Genomic DNA, 17,678 nt, shown 5'->3' with positions numbered 1-17,678 from the left:
TCGAGTTGTTGAGAGAGGATTGTCTTCTGCTTCATCAGTCAATGTGAAATAGGCTATTTACCCCTCCAGCCTCCCTGTCGCCCAACGATATTGTGTTAAGGTATCAGTGCAGCAGGGCTCCACGAACTGAGCATCCCGTGGCTCAGGGCAGGGGGTCCTCTGGGACAGTGTCAGTACCTTGATCTTGGTCTGGTCGATGGCCGTGAGGAAGAGCAGGTGGGCCAGGAAGAGGCAGATCGAGAGCTGCAGGTGGAGCGAGGTGCTGGTGTTCTGGATGGCTTTGCACAGGAGGAAGGTGAGGGCTGCCAGGAGGAGGCACAGCAGAGAGAGGCCCAGCCCCACGTAGGTGATGAAAACCAGCACGGGATCCTCCTCCTGGGACCCAGCAAAAAGGACATCACAGTCACAGGTCCTATATCAGTTGACTTTAAGAGGCATTTCATCACCCTGGGTGGGCCTGGCCTAATCAGTGAGCTCTCAAAGCTCTAGGCTCTTCCTAGAGAAAAGGATTCAAAGTTTGAGGGCGTTTGATGTGAGGGAGCTTCTCCTGCTGGCCTCTGGACAGAAATGCTGATACACTGTGTGGGGCCTAGAGAGAAGGAATGCAGGTAGCCCCTAGGAGCTGAGCAGGGTCCCCTGCTCGCAGCCAGAAAGAAAGTGGAACCCCAGTCCTACAACTGCAAGGAACGGAATTTTGCCAGCAACCAGGGAGCTCACAGGAGGACCCCAGGCCTCCGACGAGAATGCAGCTTTGGCTGACTCAATGGTCTCAACCTTGTAAGGCCCAGAGCAGGCAACTCAGCTACGCTACGCCCGATTCTCGTCCCACAGACACCACGAGACTTAAATTTATGTTTCTTTAAGCTCCTACATGTGGGGAAACATGTTCGAGAGCGATAGACGTGGAAAGCGGCCTCTCTCAGGGATCTCACCTGCACGTGGCTGTGGGCCATGAGGATGGCAAAGCTGCTGAGGTGGGAGCACTGGCAGGTGGTGTTGGCATCTCCGGTGGCCACCATCCTGCAGCCCATGGTGGACCAATGACCGCCTCCATCCTGACTGTGCTCCCAGAAGACACAGAACACCTTCTGCGTTGGCCCGGGCGTCACCAACTGTAGGAAGAGAGCGTCGGTGGGAGCTGGAGACTCTTATCCAAAGCTGGTTTGCAAAGGGCTTTCCTGGGGGAAGGAGGCGCCCACGGAGGAGGCCCCCAGGACACAAAGGGTGATCTCGACAGTGAGGCTGAGCCCCGGACCCAGACCAGTTCCTTGCCCAGCCACAGCCCCATTCCACCAGGACTCACGCGGTGGGAGAAGATGAAGGTGACGGGGGAGCCGAGGTTCTGGGTGTCCTTGTTGCTCACAAAGGCAGAGACGACATCTGAGAGCAGGACAGGGGAGACCTCTCCCAGCAATTCCTTGTGTTCACGCAGAACTGCCTGCTGCTTAGGGTCCAGGATCAGGGGCGCCTCGGCCAGTAACTTGGCCATCCCTGGAGTGGAGATGAGGCCCACCACCGAAGGACCTGCAGGACCAGGCCAATGTGGATACCTCGGGGTGCCCACCAGCGCCCCTTCTTCCTCAGATGGACCCTTTGTGGCCCCACTCTGCCCCCTACCTCCCCGTAAGCTTCAGGTCCCCGTGTGTCACGTCCTTGGGCGTCTTGTGACCTCCCATCTCGGCCCTTACCTGAGTCACTAGATTCATGCACCTCATCCAAGCTCAGCAGCATCTTTGCCTGGTTCAGACTCAAGGTGACATTTCTGTCTCCTTGTTCTTGCACCTTCAGGGACAGGTCTATGAGATGTCAGAGTTATTAAGGGAGTGTGGATAGTATTGGTGGCTGTAGAGGCTGTAATAATACTATCCTTTATATGTGTGTTTACATACACACACACACACACACACACTGAATTTATAAAGGATTGTAAGAAAATTCTATGAGCAACTATACACCAACAAATTGGATAACCTAGATGAAATTAACAAATTCCTAGAGACACACAAACTACAAAAGTAACTGAAAAATAACTAAAGTCCAAACAGACCTATAACAGGCAAAAAGAACAAATCAGTAATCAAAAATTCCCCAAAATGAAAAGCCTCAACCAGATGGCTTTACCGGTGAATTCTGCCAACCATTTAAGTAAGAATTAACAAGAATCCTTTATAAACTCATCCAAAAATGGAAGAGGAAGGAATACTACCTAAATAATGTTATGAAGCCACCATCACTCTGATTTAAAAAAAAAAACAGATAAAGCCATTAAAGAAAACAATAGACCAATATTTCTTATGAACATAGATGTAAAAGAATATTCAACAAAATATTAGGAATAAATTTACCCAAGGAGGTTCAAGACTTGTATCAGAGAAAAGTACAAAAATATTTTTTGAAATAAATGAAAGACCCTGAATAACTAGGAAAACATTCTATGTTAGTAGATTAAAAGGCTTAATATTGGGGCACCTTAGTGGCTCAGTCAGTTGAACATCTTGATATTAGCTCAGATGGTGATCTCACAGTTTGTGAGATTGAAACCCACATTGGGCTTTGTGCTGAGTTGTGGAACCTGCTTGTGATTCTCTCTCTCTCTCTTCCTTTCTCTCCCTTTCTCTCTCTCCCTCTCTCTCTGTCTCTCTCTGTCTCATTATCTCTCTCTTTCTCCCATTCTCTCCCTCTCAAAATAAATAAATATCTTTTAAAATAATAAAAAAATAAAAGGCATAATATTGTTAAGATGGCAATATTTCCCAAGAGATCTATAGATTCAATGCAACCCATACCAAAATTCCACCTTTTTTTTTTTCAGAAATGGAACAGTGCATCCTAACATTCATAGGACATTGCAAGGGGCCCTAATACCCAAAATAATCTTGAAAATGAAAAAAAAAATTGGAGTACTTACACCTCCTGATTTCAAAACTTACTACTAATCTATAGTAATCAGAACAGTAGGGTACTAGCACAAAGATAGGCATACAGACCTATAAAATAAAATTGAAAGTCCAGAAATAAACCCACACATCTGTGGTCAACTGATTTTCTTCAACAAGGGATACCAAGACTATTCAATGGAAAAAGAAAAGTCTCTTCAGCAAATGGTGCTTGCACATCTGGATCTCCACTTGCAGTATAAGGGACTCTACCTCACACAACACACAAAAATTAACTCAAAATGGGACAAAGACCTACATTTATGAGCTAAAACTAGAACCGTTAGAAGGAAACACAGGTGTAAATCTTCACAGCCTTGGATTTGGCAATGGAGTCCCAGGTAAGACACCAGTGCACACGCAAAAAAAGAGAAAGTAGAGAAAATAGATTTCATCCGACAGAAGCATCTGTTCGTGAAAGTAAAAAGACAATCTGTGGAATGGGAGAAAAAATTAGCAAATCACATGTCTCATAGAGTCTACTGTTAGAACACATAAAGAACTCTCCCAACAACCAAAAGCCAAACAACCTGATTTAAAAATAGGCAAAGGACTTGCATAGATGTCTCCAAAAAAGAAAAGTATATAAGCTCATATATATATATATATATATATATATATATATATATGTATACATACATGTATACATATATAAGTTCATATATATATAATATACAAATATTCAACAATCATGTGAAAAGATATTAAATATCATTAGTCACTTGGGAAATGCAAATCAAACCCACAATGAGATATTACCTGACATACACTGAAGTTGCTATCAGAAAACAAAATGTAAGCACCAAGTGTTGCTGAGAATATGGATATTGGAACCATTGCGTGTTACCAATGGGGATGTAAAATGGCACTGCCATTTTGGTCATTTGCTCATTTTGGTCATTTTGGTCATTCCTCAAAAAATGGAACACAGAGTTACCATATCGCTGAGAAATTCCACCCCTACGTCTATATACATTGAGTCGAAAACAGTTATTCAAGCAAAAACTCATCCAGAAGTATTCATAGTAACGCTATTCAAAATAGTCAAAAGGTGTCAACAACCCAAATGTCCAACAGTGAATGAATGGCTACACAAAAGGTGGTCAGTGAGTTCGAGCCCCACTGGGCTCTGTGCTGACAGTTCAGAGCCTGGAGCCTGCTTCAGATTCTGTGTCTCCCTCTCTCTCTGCCCCTTCCCCGCTCAAGCTCTGTCTCTCTCACTCCCAAAAGTAAATAAACCTTAAAAACTAAATAAAATTAAGTAATAAAATGGTGATGAACTTAAATATCAAATAATACAAAATTTACATTCTGAAAAATTTAATAAATTGTCTTCTTTTGAAGATGTTTCCATTTTGTATCTTAAATTCTTCATTAGAATGATTTCCTCTGCTGATAATGTATATTACAATGAAAATGTATACGATTTACAGTTTTATTCATTTCTTTTCAACCTTTTAATTGGTTTAGGGAGTGTAACACTGAGATACAAGCATGGTCACTGGCTCCAGTGAGGCTGGGGGATAAACGAGGTGGGGAAGGGCAGGGCAGGAGCCCGGGGCAGACCCCAGTACTTGCCTGTGCCTGCAGATGCACTGAAGGTCAATGTCCCATTGGGCAGGGCCTGGCTTATGTTTCTCAGGACGTCCTCCAGGCCAGCGAGCAGGTTCGCGGCCACACGGCGCTGCTCTGAGCGGGGCAGCGCCCCCAGGTCTTCCGGGGTCTGCAACAACTCATCCACCCCCTTTATGAGGTCCTGGGGGGGGATGAGTGAATGGAGCCAGTGAGCCACGAAGACCCTGCCCACTCAGCCCCGGAGAACAGCCCCTAAAAACTGATTGGTAGATAAAGGTGGTACTGGGGCTGATTCCCTGGGTCTTTGCCCCTGGAATCCAGCGCTCATGGTCAACCCTGTTCACAAATGCCAAGAATGACATAAAGCCCAATGTCCAGAAACAGCGAAAAGAAAAGTCATTTGTGGGTGCAGGTGGGTGCCCAGCAGTGTGAATACTGGCGTGTCTGCTCTCCCACTCACCGTGGGAGGGGCGGGGTCTCAGAGAAGCTGTCGTGGTGATGGGGCAGCTTCCTCCCAGGACTCTATGGGATGCCCAGGTTCTCTTTCTTCTCCTGAGTTGTGCTCTTACCTGGATGGTGCCCTGAGCCAAGGCCGGCTTGAAGTCTCTGCGCAGAACTTGGACTTTTTTAAAGAAGTTGGAGAGTCCCTGGGAAGAGAGGAGAAGGGGCGGGTCGGAGAGCCTTGCGTATGTGTGTTGGGGTGGGGTGGGGGGAGCTTGGGGAAATTGGGGGAATTAGGCGGGCGGCACAGAGGGATTCCTGCCTCCTGGTCCCTGCTGGGGCCACTCACCTGGCTCTTGATTCCAGGGGGTTCGGTCCAGGCAGGGAAGGACATCTCTGCAGGCGATAAAACAGCCATTTATTAGGTGTGAGAGTGTCTGTGTGTGTGTGTTGGGATGGCGGCTGGGGTCAGGTCAGACCAGGTACCTTGACAGGTGGTGTTCATTTGCTTATTCTGGAATCTGGGTTTGAGCTCCCAGCCACGGCGGCAGCGGCACCTGTATGAGCCCACGGTGTTGACGCAGACGGTGGAGTTGTGGCACACAGGCGGCCGGAAGCTGCACTCGTCCACATCTGGGGACACAAAGATGGCACTCGGGCCCTTCTCCTTCTGTGTCCTGCCCCCTTTCCCCATATTAGTACCTCCCACCTTGGCTGGAGGTGACATCCCCTGCCGACCCCACATCCTGGTGATGCAGGAGTTATGGGAAGTGTGGGGAGGCCTGACACATAGCACGTGAGCCCTGTACAGATGTGCAGGTTGTGAACTATTGAAACACCTTTGTCCCAGTTGGTAATTAGCTGCCACCTGGGGTCTCCAAGGAGCCTGCTCCTCAGTACCCCGGCTCCTTCCCCAGGATCCCCGCCCCCCCCAGATCTTTTCCCATCAAGCCTCAAGAGAATTAACGCTTGGCACTGCAGGGCACCGCCAGCATTCATTCTGCTTGGGTGGTGTGGGTGCCACTGAATACGCATGCAATCAGCTGTTCTGAGTGTGGGTCTCCAGGACGTGGCATCTGAGCTCTGGACCTTCACAGACGGTGTTGTTTGGGCCATTGGGGGACCCAGGAATGGGCTTCCAGCCAGGGAGGCAGCGGCACTCATAGCTCCCAATGTTGTTGAGGCAGTGGGTGGTGTTGTGGCACGGGTTTTGCCCCGAGGTACATTCATTCACATCTGAGGACAAAGCCAGAGGGTCAGGGTCCCCTCCACTGGCTGCACCCATCTCTCACTGCCCGGCATCAGGGACCCTGCTGTTATTGCACGTGCTGCCCCCTGGTGACCTTCAACCTCAATCTCAGTGCACCTTATGATGGCCTCCCTGCAAGATGGGCGTGGCAGGGACCATGGTCCCCGGTTTACAGGCTGTGAAACCAGGGGGGAAACTGAGTCATGGGGACTGGACTTTCTTTCCAAGGACTCTCAGCTACTCCCTCCCCAGCTCTGGCCCAGGCTCCCTTTCCAGGAACTGGAAGCGACACCCTCCCCCTGCTCCCAAGAGGCAGGTGAGGAAGGGGCGAGACCAGGGGATGCTCACAGAGGCGGGGGGCTCCACAAGGGAACCCCAGGCCCGGAAGGCCCTGCTACCTCCCTGCTCTGTGGTGGGCCTTCTGGGGAGGCAGATCCTTGGGCAGAGCAAAGCCCTAGTGTTTCAGGAACCCAAGGCTCTTCTCCCTGCTCTGTGGGCTGCGGGGTCCGCCTTGGCCCCGCCCCAGCTCCAGCGCAGCCTCACAGCGTCTCCCGGGGCCTCTACCTGAGCACGTGTTCGGGTCGCTCAGGTTGAGCTCCAAGCCGGGTGGGCACCTGCAGGTGTAGTTGCCCTGGGTGTTGATGCAGATGCTGCGGCCTTTACAGAGTCTGGGTTTCCGCTGACATTTGTCCACATCTGCAGGGGGAAGGAGAGGGTGGTGGATGGCTGCCTGCAGCTGTTTCCTGGGATAGAAGCATCTGGAAGGCCCCACCGTCTCCTCCTCAGCGAGCGGGGGTGCCTTTTCTAATTCACATGGAGGCGTCCTAGGGGCGAAGCATGGTGGCCCAGATGTTCGGTTGTCCAGATGTGGCAGGAAGCAGCCTGAGTCCTCCCGTCTGCCTCTCTGGGTGGTTCCCAGCTGGGGCAGGGATGCATGATCACCTGTGTCCCAGCCTGAGGACTTGGACAAGTCCAGGGTGGGTCTTCCTGGGAGCCGAGTGCCAGGGAAATGCTGCACACCAGACCAGGACCTGTCAGGGCTCCCAGCCATGGCCTTTACCCTGACTCCGCCAGGGTGGCCGCTTGCTGGCTGAATTCCCCTTGGAATCCCGGTCACCCTCAGGGGACAGACGGCACGCTCCCATCCACGCTAACTCTGAGACTCCAGCTCCACGGAGATGGACAGGTCCCACACCCAAGCCAGGCCTTTAAAAGACAAGGCTTTGGGGCAGGGGCAGGGAGAGTAAGGATGGACGGTGGGCGCCAGGCTGGGGTGGATGGTGTTGCTGATGTCCAGTTGGGCGGCCTTGGGGCAGTAAAGATGCCTTTTTCCCATGAGGGCATTCCCTAGACTGGCAGGAAGCAGTGAGGATCCACGTCTGAGGGAGGCCAGCAGTGGGCGAGGACTGGAGGAGGGAGCAGGTGCTGATGGGCGAGGCATGGCAGATGATTGTGTCTTCTCGGCCCTTGGGCTCCCCCCAGGGGGGCAGACACTGGGCCCAGCCGAATGGGGCTCAGCCTCTATCTTCTGTCCCTCAGGAGAGGGCTGGACCTGGGGCAATGGTCCTGGATGACAGTCTCCCTTGTCATCTGGTCCAGAGGGGGAGCCTCTTGGTTCACCTGACTCTCCAAGTGTGCAAATGGTGGGGGGTGGGGGAGGGTTGCTGTCACCTGGCCCACCCCAGACACAACATCCTCCGGGTCCTGGTCAGCCGGGCTGCCCTCAGGCCCCTGAACCAAAGTTACTGGGGAGGGTGGGGACAGAGCCTTATGCGGGGAAATAGAGGAAGGCCCAGTGGTTGAGAAGGGGGGGGGGGTGGTCAGGGCATCAGGAGGGGCCTTCTCCAGGCAGGATGCTGGCTAGGGCAGGGCTGGCCAGAGGGCCTGCCCTCAAATCTCCATCCTCCCGCCTTTTCGGATGGGGTCCCTGGGTCCATCATGGCCAAGGGTCTGAGAGGGTTGCTGATATGGCCAAGCCCGTGAGGGTTCTGGTGGGGGCAGGTCTTGGCCGGGCAGTTCCTGATGGTGGCAAAGAGGACGGATCTTGCCCTGGGACGCACCTCCTGTGAAGTATCTCGAATGCCACCTGCCTCTTGTTTTATGCAAATAAGGTGCCAGGGAGGCAGGGGGTACGTTCCAAACATCCAGAGGTGACCCTCTGTGGAGGGGCCTGAGCTGGGGGTTTCAGAGAGGTGCGGGTCGCCAGGTAGGTGACAAGGACATCCTTTGATGCCTGGGGAGGGCGGGGCAAGGGGCCCGCAGAGCAGCCTGGGTCTCCCCTGCCTGTGGCCAGACGCACGGCCACGACATGGGTGATGCGTCCTCGGCTGCGACAGAGGCTGAGCCCTTCACAGAGCTGGGTCTTCAGGTGGCAGGTCCTGGGCCAAACCAGCGGAGACTATCCCTTCCCTGTCACCCAGCTTGAGGTCCGTGGCGGTCCCTCTCCCGTCTCTTGTTATGTGTCTACCCAGCCGCCTGACAGAGTCCCCGTCTCTCAGCCCTGGCCTGTTGTAACACAGCAATGCAGCCCCTCGATAACCACAAGCACCACAACAGTGGGTGGGTGGCATTGCCTGTCCAGGCACACTGGGTGGGACCCATGATCACCATGTGCAGTTGTGCAGGTTGCTTGGTGCACACGGGCATCTGGCCCAGGAGGCAAGTGGGAGTTGAGACCCAGCCCACTCTCCATTCCCCAAACGTGCTATATTCACCTGGAAATGAGGGACCTTTTTCCATTTCCATTTCCTTTTCACGCTCTGTCCTCTGGCGAGGCCACATGTCTGGGCCACAACATTGACCCACAGGGGCCCCTCGGGACCAGCATTGCTGGGCTCCACGGAAGTGCAGGTGCCCCCTTCCCTCCCACCAGGGAGGCTCTGCAGCCCTCTGTCTGCATGCAGGGCAGGAAGGGGCTGGGACCAAGGCTGTGGGCTCTTCTCTCCACAGTGGCTGGCGGGGGGTGGGGGGGGGGTGCCTTGGACCCTCCTTAGAGTCCTCTGGACCCTCAGCTCTGCCCCGTCCTCACCTCACTTCTGCTCTCCTCCTCTCCTCTCTCTGTATTCTACACTAACCCCCTGTGGCCACTGCTGCCCGCCCCCCAGCCCCCTGAGGATGCCCGAAGCCCCTTCCGCTGCCTGCTGTTCTCCCTGGAAGGGGGGCAAAGCCTGGTGATGCGCGGAGGCTGGCTTCTGGGCCTGAACGGTGTCCTCACTGTGCAAGACCACGGCAAGAGATGGGATTACAGTGGGGTCTCAGTGCTCACCCTGGGCACAGGCCCTGGGGATGCCCATCCCGGAGAGGGTGCATCAGATCATAAAACCCAGCAGCCACCACTGTTCTGTGCTTTGCTGCCTCCCTTCCTGGCAATTCCATGAGGTAAGAACCATTGTAACCCCCCTTTTCTTTTACAGATGGGTAAACTGAGGCACAGACAGGCGGGATCACTTGTCCAAGGTCCCCCAGTTAACAAAAGGCAAAGCTGCTTTTGTTTTTATCTGTAAAAACTAGAGATTCTTTTTTTTTCCTTAACACAAAATCACGATAATATCACATCTTGCGCATTAACAGTGATTTCTGAATAAGTATCCTGGCCAGGGTCACATCACACACACAGCTATCAAGTGGCAAAGCCAGGATTCAGGCCCTTGTCCCTCCCGCTACCCCGCCTCTCTGTGCTGGTGGCCCAGGAACAGACATACCTGTCCCGACTCATCCCACCCCCGGGATGCTTTAGCAATGGCTCTGGTCACCCCAAACCTCGTAGACGGGGAGATGGAAGGTGTGGGGTGGTTCTTACCTTGACACGTGTTCTCACTCTCATTCCTGAATGCTTTTGCCCCAGAAGCAAGCAGGTATCCGGGCCTGCATTTGCAATAGAAGCTCCCCTCTGTGTTCTGGCAGTCTGCAAATTTTCCACAGGACACTGGCAAGGGTGGCCCACACTCATCGATGTCTGGAACACAAGAGAACAAAGGGTCACCAGCCAAAAGAGTGAGTTCCCACAGGGCAGAGGCCCTGGCCTCCAGCCCCCCTCTGCCGTGGGGGCCCAGATAGAACTCAGTTCACAGTTCGTTGGACCGAGCTGGAGCCAGCCGCTCTAGAAAGCCTGCCGACTGATCTGCTCACCTCTGCTCTCCGGCCGGGCCTGACGGCACCTAGATCCATACACTCTGCTGTGTCGTGACAGGGGCTAGAAGGAGGTCTGCATCCCCCTCTGCGGGCCTCGTGGGCCAGATGGAGGCCCTGACTTGGGCTCCAGACCCTCCCCTCTGAGACCGTTTGCACCATCGGGAAGCCGGGGGTGGGCTCCAGTCAGAGGGACGGTGGCACTGGAGGCCACTCTCAATGCTGACAGTGGGGGGAGTCGAGGCTGGGTGACACTCACCACTCACACCTGAGGCTAAAAGCCCCTGCCTGTTGACAGCTTTCACCTCCCATTACTCACAGTGGCCCAAGTACACCTCACAGGGTCCATCCGCCACTCCCCCCCACCCCCCTCACCCCCCCACCCCCCACCCCCCACCCCCGTCTCTGGTGTCAGGCGTTTTCAAGATGCCCCAGGGTGTCTCTGGAAGAGTCTTACTACCGCCAACCCTGGAGGAAGTGACTCTTATCAGAGCCTATCGCAGATATGAAATGAGGAAGCACCAAGAAGTTGCTCACAGCTGAGTTATTGCAAGGTGGGTTCCTGGCCTCCTAGCTCTTCCTGTTCTCTAAATGTGAGGGGAAAGATGGCCATGACCCTGGCCCCTCGGAGTAGCTTGGGGACCCACAGAGCAAGGCTGGACACCATCAGCTATCGACAACCTCAACAACTTGATCAGGTGAATCAAAGGGCAGGGACAGAACGTTGGGTCCCGGACACTCCCATCGGGGGACCAGAGACTTTCACAGCCTGCAAGGGCTCATGACCTCGTGCTGAGTGGGGGTCTGGCAGGCAGCTGGTCTCCCCCAGAGCAGAGTCTCCTACCCGAACTCGAGGACTTCCTCCTAGGGCCCCGGGCCCAGGCTGTGGGCGTCAGCCCCAGGACGGGACAGCAGGCGGGAAGAGGCACGGCCCCCGTCTGGGCCATGGGACCGCCCTCCTGTCTTCTCAGATGGGGGCGATGGCTGGACACCCGTCTCCGGGGTCGTGGGATGGGGTGGGGTCCAGCGGGGCATGGGTGGTGATGAGGCGCGCGGGAGGGGAAGACACGACGAGGAGAAAGTCTCAACCGGCAAACGTGCTCCCAGAAGGGAGCGGGGGTCCAGCCACACCAGCCGCAGGCCCCCTGGCCGCGCTCACCCGGGCCGGAGACTCCGTGAGACGCGCGCACAGACGTGCAGGGGGTCCGCGAGGGGCGCCTCTCAGGGCATCGGGAGAGGGCGGCTGGGCAGGAGTCATACCAGCTTTTTTTTCCGTGATGAAATTCACTTTCCCCCAAATATTAAATGACACACGGACGTTTGGAAGACAAAGCAAATGTAAAACAGCGAAAACCAAGAGAATCGCCCATAAGTTCACTACACGGACTACTGGGAAATTTTAGAGTTTTTTCTTTCTTTTATCTTTTCAAACATGCTAGGAATATTTTCCTTCATTTTTAAAAAATATGCATCTAGGGGCGCCTGGGTGGCGCAGTCGGTTAAGCGTCCGACTTCAGCCAGGTCACGATCTCGCGGTCCGTGAGTTCACGATCTCGTGAGTTCGAGCCCCGCGTCAGGCTCTGGGCCGATGGCTCAGAACCTGGAGCCTGTTTCCGATTCTGTGTCTCCCTCTCTCTCTGCCCCTCCCCCGTTCATGCTCTGTCTCTCTCTGTCCCAAAAATAAATAAATGTTGAAAAAAATAAAATAAAATAAAATAAAATAAAATAAAATAAAATAAAATATATGCATCTAAGTCTATTTCGGTACATGAGGAGTATTTCTCAGTGTAAAATGGGGGATAATTTCCTTTTTCTTCATTTTTATCGTAACACTCACATAATATTACTAATTGTGGGACTTTGGGACAAGTTCCTCAATCTCCCTAAGCCCAAATTTGATCATTTAAAAAACCAAGTAGCTCTGCTTCCTCATGGGTCTGCTGTGAACAGTGAGACCCCTCCATGACCTTGAGAGGTAGGGAGTTCCCAGTGAGCTCACGCCAGGAGGAGAGCCTGGGCTTTCAAGTCCTGTGTTTCTCTCCTCCCGTTGCTTCCATTCTTTCTCCCCTTTCCTTGTGCATGAGCACGATCCTAGTAATAACAGCAGAAGCCACGATAAGAGCTTGTGTTGGACCGTCCGCTCCATACTCGCCTTTATCGGTTCTCCACACGGGCAGATTTTAAGTCTCACTCCATCCGTGTGGGGTGGGTACAACGATGATCCCCAATTTACAGACAAGCAAACGGAGGCATAGAGAGGAGAACATCTTCCCCCTACCACTTCCCCCAACATCTCCATGCGCCCACCACCACCCCCCCAGGCCCCTGTACCATCACAATTCTCCAAGCGGTTGGTGAAGACGTCCCCGGATAAAGAAGTGAACCCCGGAGAGCAGCGACAGGCCGTGGCGTTGACACATCTGGAGTTCAGAGGGCACCACCGTGCACAGTCTGTGGGTGAAAAGGGTGAGAGGACAGAGACCACGGTCAGAAGCTTCAAGGAATGGAGGGAGCCAGCCGCCAGCTGGGGGTGAGGAGCAGAGGAAGAGAGGCGGAGGAGCAAGAGGGATGGCTGCCATTGGAAGAAGAAAACACAGAAAACTCTGGACATTTGTGGAGGTAGAAACGGTTTCTCTTATCTCCAGAAGACCAGAGCCTCACTTGAAGAATATGCCCCGCTTTGCCCGCTTGTCGGTGAGGGGACCCAGACCCCAGCATGCACTCCCCCGTGTATGTTACCCATGGGGCTGGCTGGGCAGACTCACCACTAGTCTTCTGGGCAGCAGCTCCCAGTGGCAACAGCAGCTGTGTCAAGAGTCCTGGGGCAGAAAAAACAGAGATGCAGTTTCAACCCTTGTCCACGTGGTCATTGTTCCCGGGAGGTGTTCTGATGCTACAGTCCATGGCTCTCCCAAGGCTCTTGTAACTTACGAAATTTTGAAGACCAGTCCTTTTCCTTCCGTCTCCCTGGACTCCCCGAGGAGTCCGTCACTAACAGACATAGACCTTGTGGAGCCTCAGTGCTATAGGTAAGGGGACAGAATATACACAGGTGACGTCAGGGACACAAGGTAGAAATTCCAACCTTTCCCGGTGGAGGGAGTGAATCTTGAAGCACAAAGTCCTCAGATTGGCCAGGTTCTTAGTTCTCTGGCAATGGCAGAAATCTACCCTGAGGATTTCTCTCCCAGGGTCACTGTCCCCTCTTTGACATACATGTTTTGGGGCACACGAGAAGAACGTGGGTTTGGGCGTCAGACAGCCCCAAGTCTGAGCCCTGGCTCACAGCAGTATCAGCAGGGCAGGGAGCCCTGGAGTCAAGAGAGGGGGGGGCAGCTGATGACAGGTGAGGAGTGACAACTAAGGGCACCGTCAGGTAGAGCCACCGTCTCCTGGTTAAGAGGCCTCTCCAGGTGCAGTACCAGGAGCGATGGGTCACTGGACAGGCTTTGTGGTATGAAAACAGCTGCAGGTGCGAAGGAATCTACCCTACAGGTAATCACTGGGTCACCTGTTAGAGTCTGTCCTTCCATTCACGGGAGGCATGATGCTGCTATGATGGTGTTTTGTTTTGTTTTTAATGAGATTAACAGTGAAATCAGTAGACTCTGATTAAAGCAGATTACTCTCTTGGCAAAGAAGAAGTCAAACTTTCACTTTTAGCAGATGACATGATACTCTACATGGAAAACTCGAAAGATTCCACCAAAAAAAACTGCTAGAGCTGATACAGGAATTCCACAAAGTCGCAGGACATAAAATCAATGTACGGAAATCGGTTGCATTCCTATACACCAATAATGAAGCAACAGAAAGGGAAATCGAGGAATCAATCCCATTTACAATTGCACCAAGAACCATAAAATACCTAGGAATAAACCTAGCCAAAAAGGTAAAAGATCTGTATGCTGGATACTTATGAAAGAAATTGAAGACACAAAGAAATGGAAAAACATTCCATGCTCATGGGTTGGAAGAACAAATATTGTTAAAATGTCAATATTACCCAAAACAATCTACACATTCAATGCAATCCCAATCAAAATTGCACCAGCATTCTTCTCAGAGCTAGAACAAACAATCCTAAAATTTGTATGGGACCACAAAAGACCCCAAAGAGCCAAAGTAATCTTGAAAAAGAAAACCAAAGCAGGAGGCATCACAATCCCAGACTTCAAGCTATACTACAAAGCTGTAATCATCAAGACAGTATGGTCCTGGCACAAAAACAGACACATAGACCAATGGAATTGAATAGAGAACCCAGAACTGAACCCACAAATGTATGGCCAACTAATCTTTGACAACGCAGGAAAGAGTATCCAATGGAAAAAAGACAGTCTCTTCAGCAAGTGGTGCTGGGAAAACCGGACAGCGACATGCAGAAAAATGAACCTGGACCACTTTCTCACACCAGACACAAAAATAAACTCAAAATGGATGAAAGACCTAAATGTGAGACTGAAAACCATCAAAACCCTAGAGGAGAAAACAAGCAACAACCTCCTGGACCTCAGCCACAGCAACTTCTTACTCAACACATCTCAGAAGGAAAGGGAAATAAAAGAAAAAATGAACTATTGGGACCTCGTCAAGATAAAAAAAAAAAAAAAAGCTTCACCACAATGAAGAAACAATCAGCAAAACTAAAAGGCAACCAACAAAATGGGAAGATATTTGCAAATGACATATTGGATAAAGGGTTAGTATCCAAAATCTATAAAGAACTTACCAAGTTCAACACCCTAAAAGCAAATAACCCAGTGAAGAAATAGGCAGAAGACATAAAAAGACACTCTTCCAAAGAAGACATCCAGATGGCCAATCGACACACAAAAAAATGCTCAACGTCACCCCTCATCAGGGAAATACAAATCAAAACCACACTGAGATACCACCTCACATGGGTTGGAGTTGCTAAAATTAACAACTCAGGCAACAACAAGTGTTGGTGAGGATGTGGAGAAACGGGAACCCCCTTGCACTGTTGGTGGGAATGCAAACTGGTGCAGCCACTCTGGAAAACAGTGTGGAGGTTCCTCAAAAAATTAAAAATAGAATCACCCTACAACCCAGCAATAGCACTGCTAGGAATTTATCCAAAGGATACAGGAGTGCTGATTCATAGGAGCACATGTACCCAATGTTTATAGCAGCACTTTCAATAGCCAAACTATGGCAAGAGCCTAAATGTTATCAACTGGTGAATGGATAAAGAAGTTGTGGTTTATATATACAATGGAATACTACTTGGCAATGAGAAAGAATGAAATCCTGCCATTTGCAGCAACGTGGATGGAACTGGAGGGTATTATGCTGAATGAAATCAGTCAGAGAAAGACAGATATCATATGTTTTCACTCATGTGGATCTTGAGAAACTTAAGAGGGAGAAGGGAAGGGGAAAAATAGTTACAAACAAAGAGGGAGGCAAACAAAAGAGACTCCTAAATACAGAGAACAAACTGAGGGTTGATGGGGGGAGGGAGGGAAGGAAAATGGGTGACGGGCATTGAGGAGGGCACTTGGGATGAGCACTGGGTGTTATATGTAAGCGATGAATCATGGGAATCTACTCCTGAAGCCAAGAGCACACTGTATACCTGTATGTTACCTAACTTGACAATAAATTATTTTTAAAAATAAAATAAAATAAAAATAAAGCAGATTACTCTTCATAATCTGGGTGGGCCTCATCGGTTGAAGACCTTACAAGAAAAAAAGGCTGACTACCCCCCACCAGGAAGAGCGAATTCTTTTTCCAGACTGACTTTGGACTTGAGATATAACATCAACATCTCTGGAAACATCCCTAGGTTTCCCACCTGCCCTACAGATTTTGGACTTTCCAACCTCAAAAATCTCATAAACTAATTTCTTTTATTTTTTAATTATTTTTTAACGTTTATATATTTTTGAGACAGAGAGAGACAGAGCATGAACAGGGGAGGGTCAGAGAGAGAGGGAGACACAGAATCCGAAGCAGGCTCCAGGCTCTGAGCTGTGAGCCCAGAGCCCGACGCGGGGCTTGAACTCACAGACTGTGAGATCATGACCTGAGCCGAAGTCGGACACTCAACCGACTGAGCCACCCAGCCACCCCTAAACTAATTTCTTAAACTAACACATTCTCTCTCTCTCTCTCTCTCTCTCTCTCTCTCTGTCTCTCTCTCTGTCTCTCTCTCTCTCTCTCTCTCTATATATATATATATATATATATATATATACACACACATATACATCTCTATCATATATGTACATATGCTTGTATACACATACGGAAACTACTGTTTCTGTTTCTCTAGAGAACCTGGTGTAATATAGGCTGTAAAATGAAAAAGCTCTGATAAGTCCCCCAGTCTGCCCTAGAAATAAGTTTCACCAAATTTCTTCTTTGAGACATTAATATAATTGAGCTTGTACCATTCTTAAAATTTCTTCCCCACTCTCCCCTACAAAGATAGTGCAAAAATCAGAAACAGAGCAAAACCCAGGAATAAAGCAAGGAACAGAGAAAATTCTCGGCCTGGATAGAGTTCTCTGATAGCTTTCGTGGCCTGTCCCCACTGTTATAATTCTACCTACCCGGCAGCAAACTTAGATGCCCGTTTCTCATGGTGAAGATACCAGCAAGCCCAACCACGGAAGATGCTGCCCAGTCTTGGGGTGTGTGTGTGGGTGGGTGGGTGGGTGGGTGCTAAAAAGACTTCCTGTTTTAAGTCTGACTTCAGATAGAAAGCTCATCATTGGATGAACTTAGATGAAACAACAATCTGCTGTTTTCCACACCCCGCCCCTCATATTTCCCTGTGATGACCATCTCTGAAACTCACACTTCCATTTTTAAGTATTTGCTTAGCATTTCCAGTATTTGTGCTGAAAGCCTCTTTGACGGTTTTTATATCTTTTTGATCTAGGAAGACCTCCCAATTGTGGAGAATCATTCTCCTGGCTTTTTTGGCCCCTCTGAGGATTGTGGTTGAGAGTGAACAGACTTTTTAATCTATTTATTATCTACTTGTGTACTTCTTTATTTTTAAGTTCTTATTCTGAAACAAATGGAGACTGATGGGAAGTTTCAAAATTAATATAGAGAGGTCCTTCACCCAGTTTCCTGCCAAAGATACATTTTTATGTATTTAAGTATTTTTATGTGTTTAACAATCATCAAATATCTAAACCAAGAAATTGCATCAGTACAATGTGCATGTATAGTTCTGTGACACCGTGTTACGTAGACAGGTTCCTGTAACTATCACTACAATAAAGATACATAAATATCCCATCACCCTCATATGACCCCAACATCCCTAATCCCTGGCTGGTCTAGAACTAAGGTGTTTTTATTCT

General features: G+C 50.4%; 1 protein-coding gene across 4 annotated transcripts in view; it reads right to left on the bottom strand.

Annotated features, from left to right (window-relative positions):
• Positions 1-16,959, bottom strand: part of ADGRE2 (adhesion G protein-coupled receptor E2) — a 32,826-nt gene extending 15,867 nt beyond the window's left edge. For 3 of the 4 annotated variants that reach the window (XM_047842208.1, XM_047842192.1, XM_047842215.1), the window contains exons 1-14: positions 16,914-16,959; positions 13,095-13,148; positions 12,661-12,780; positions 10,001-10,156; positions 6,766-6,897; positions 6,042-6,188; positions 5,439-5,585; positions 5,302-5,348; positions 5,081-5,158; positions 4,515-4,692; positions 1,689-1,796; positions 1,304-1,524; positions 933-1,112; positions 178-375 (exon numbers count right to left, since the gene is read on the bottom strand). In XM_047842208.1, coding sequence (XP_047698164.1) covers positions 178-375; positions 933-1,112; positions 1,304-1,524; positions 1,689-1,796; positions 4,515-4,692; positions 5,081-5,158; positions 5,302-5,348; positions 5,439-5,585; positions 6,042-6,188; positions 6,766-6,897; positions 10,001-10,156; positions 12,661-12,780; positions 13,095-13,148; positions 16,914-16,944 — 1,797 coding nt within the window. In that variant the 5' untranslated portion in view covers positions 16,945-16,959. The remainder of the gene's footprint in view (positions 1-177; positions 376-932; positions 1,113-1,303; positions 1,525-1,688; positions 1,797-4,514; positions 4,693-5,080; positions 5,159-5,301; positions 5,349-5,438; positions 5,586-6,041; positions 6,189-6,765; positions 6,898-10,000; positions 10,157-12,660; positions 12,781-13,094; positions 13,149-16,913) is intronic. The other variant, XM_047842202.1, reaches the window with a different exon arrangement.
• Positions 16,960-17,678: the final 719 nt, after the last annotated feature.

The sequence above is a fragment of the Prionailurus viverrinus genome, chromosome A2 (genome assembly GCF_022837055.1).
Source record: "Prionailurus viverrinus isolate Anna chromosome A2, UM_Priviv_1.0, whole genome shotgun sequence".
NCBI lineage: Eukaryota > Metazoa > Chordata > Mammalia > Carnivora > Felidae > Prionailurus > Prionailurus viverrinus.
This window is presented reverse-complemented; position numbering and strand designations above follow the sequence as displayed.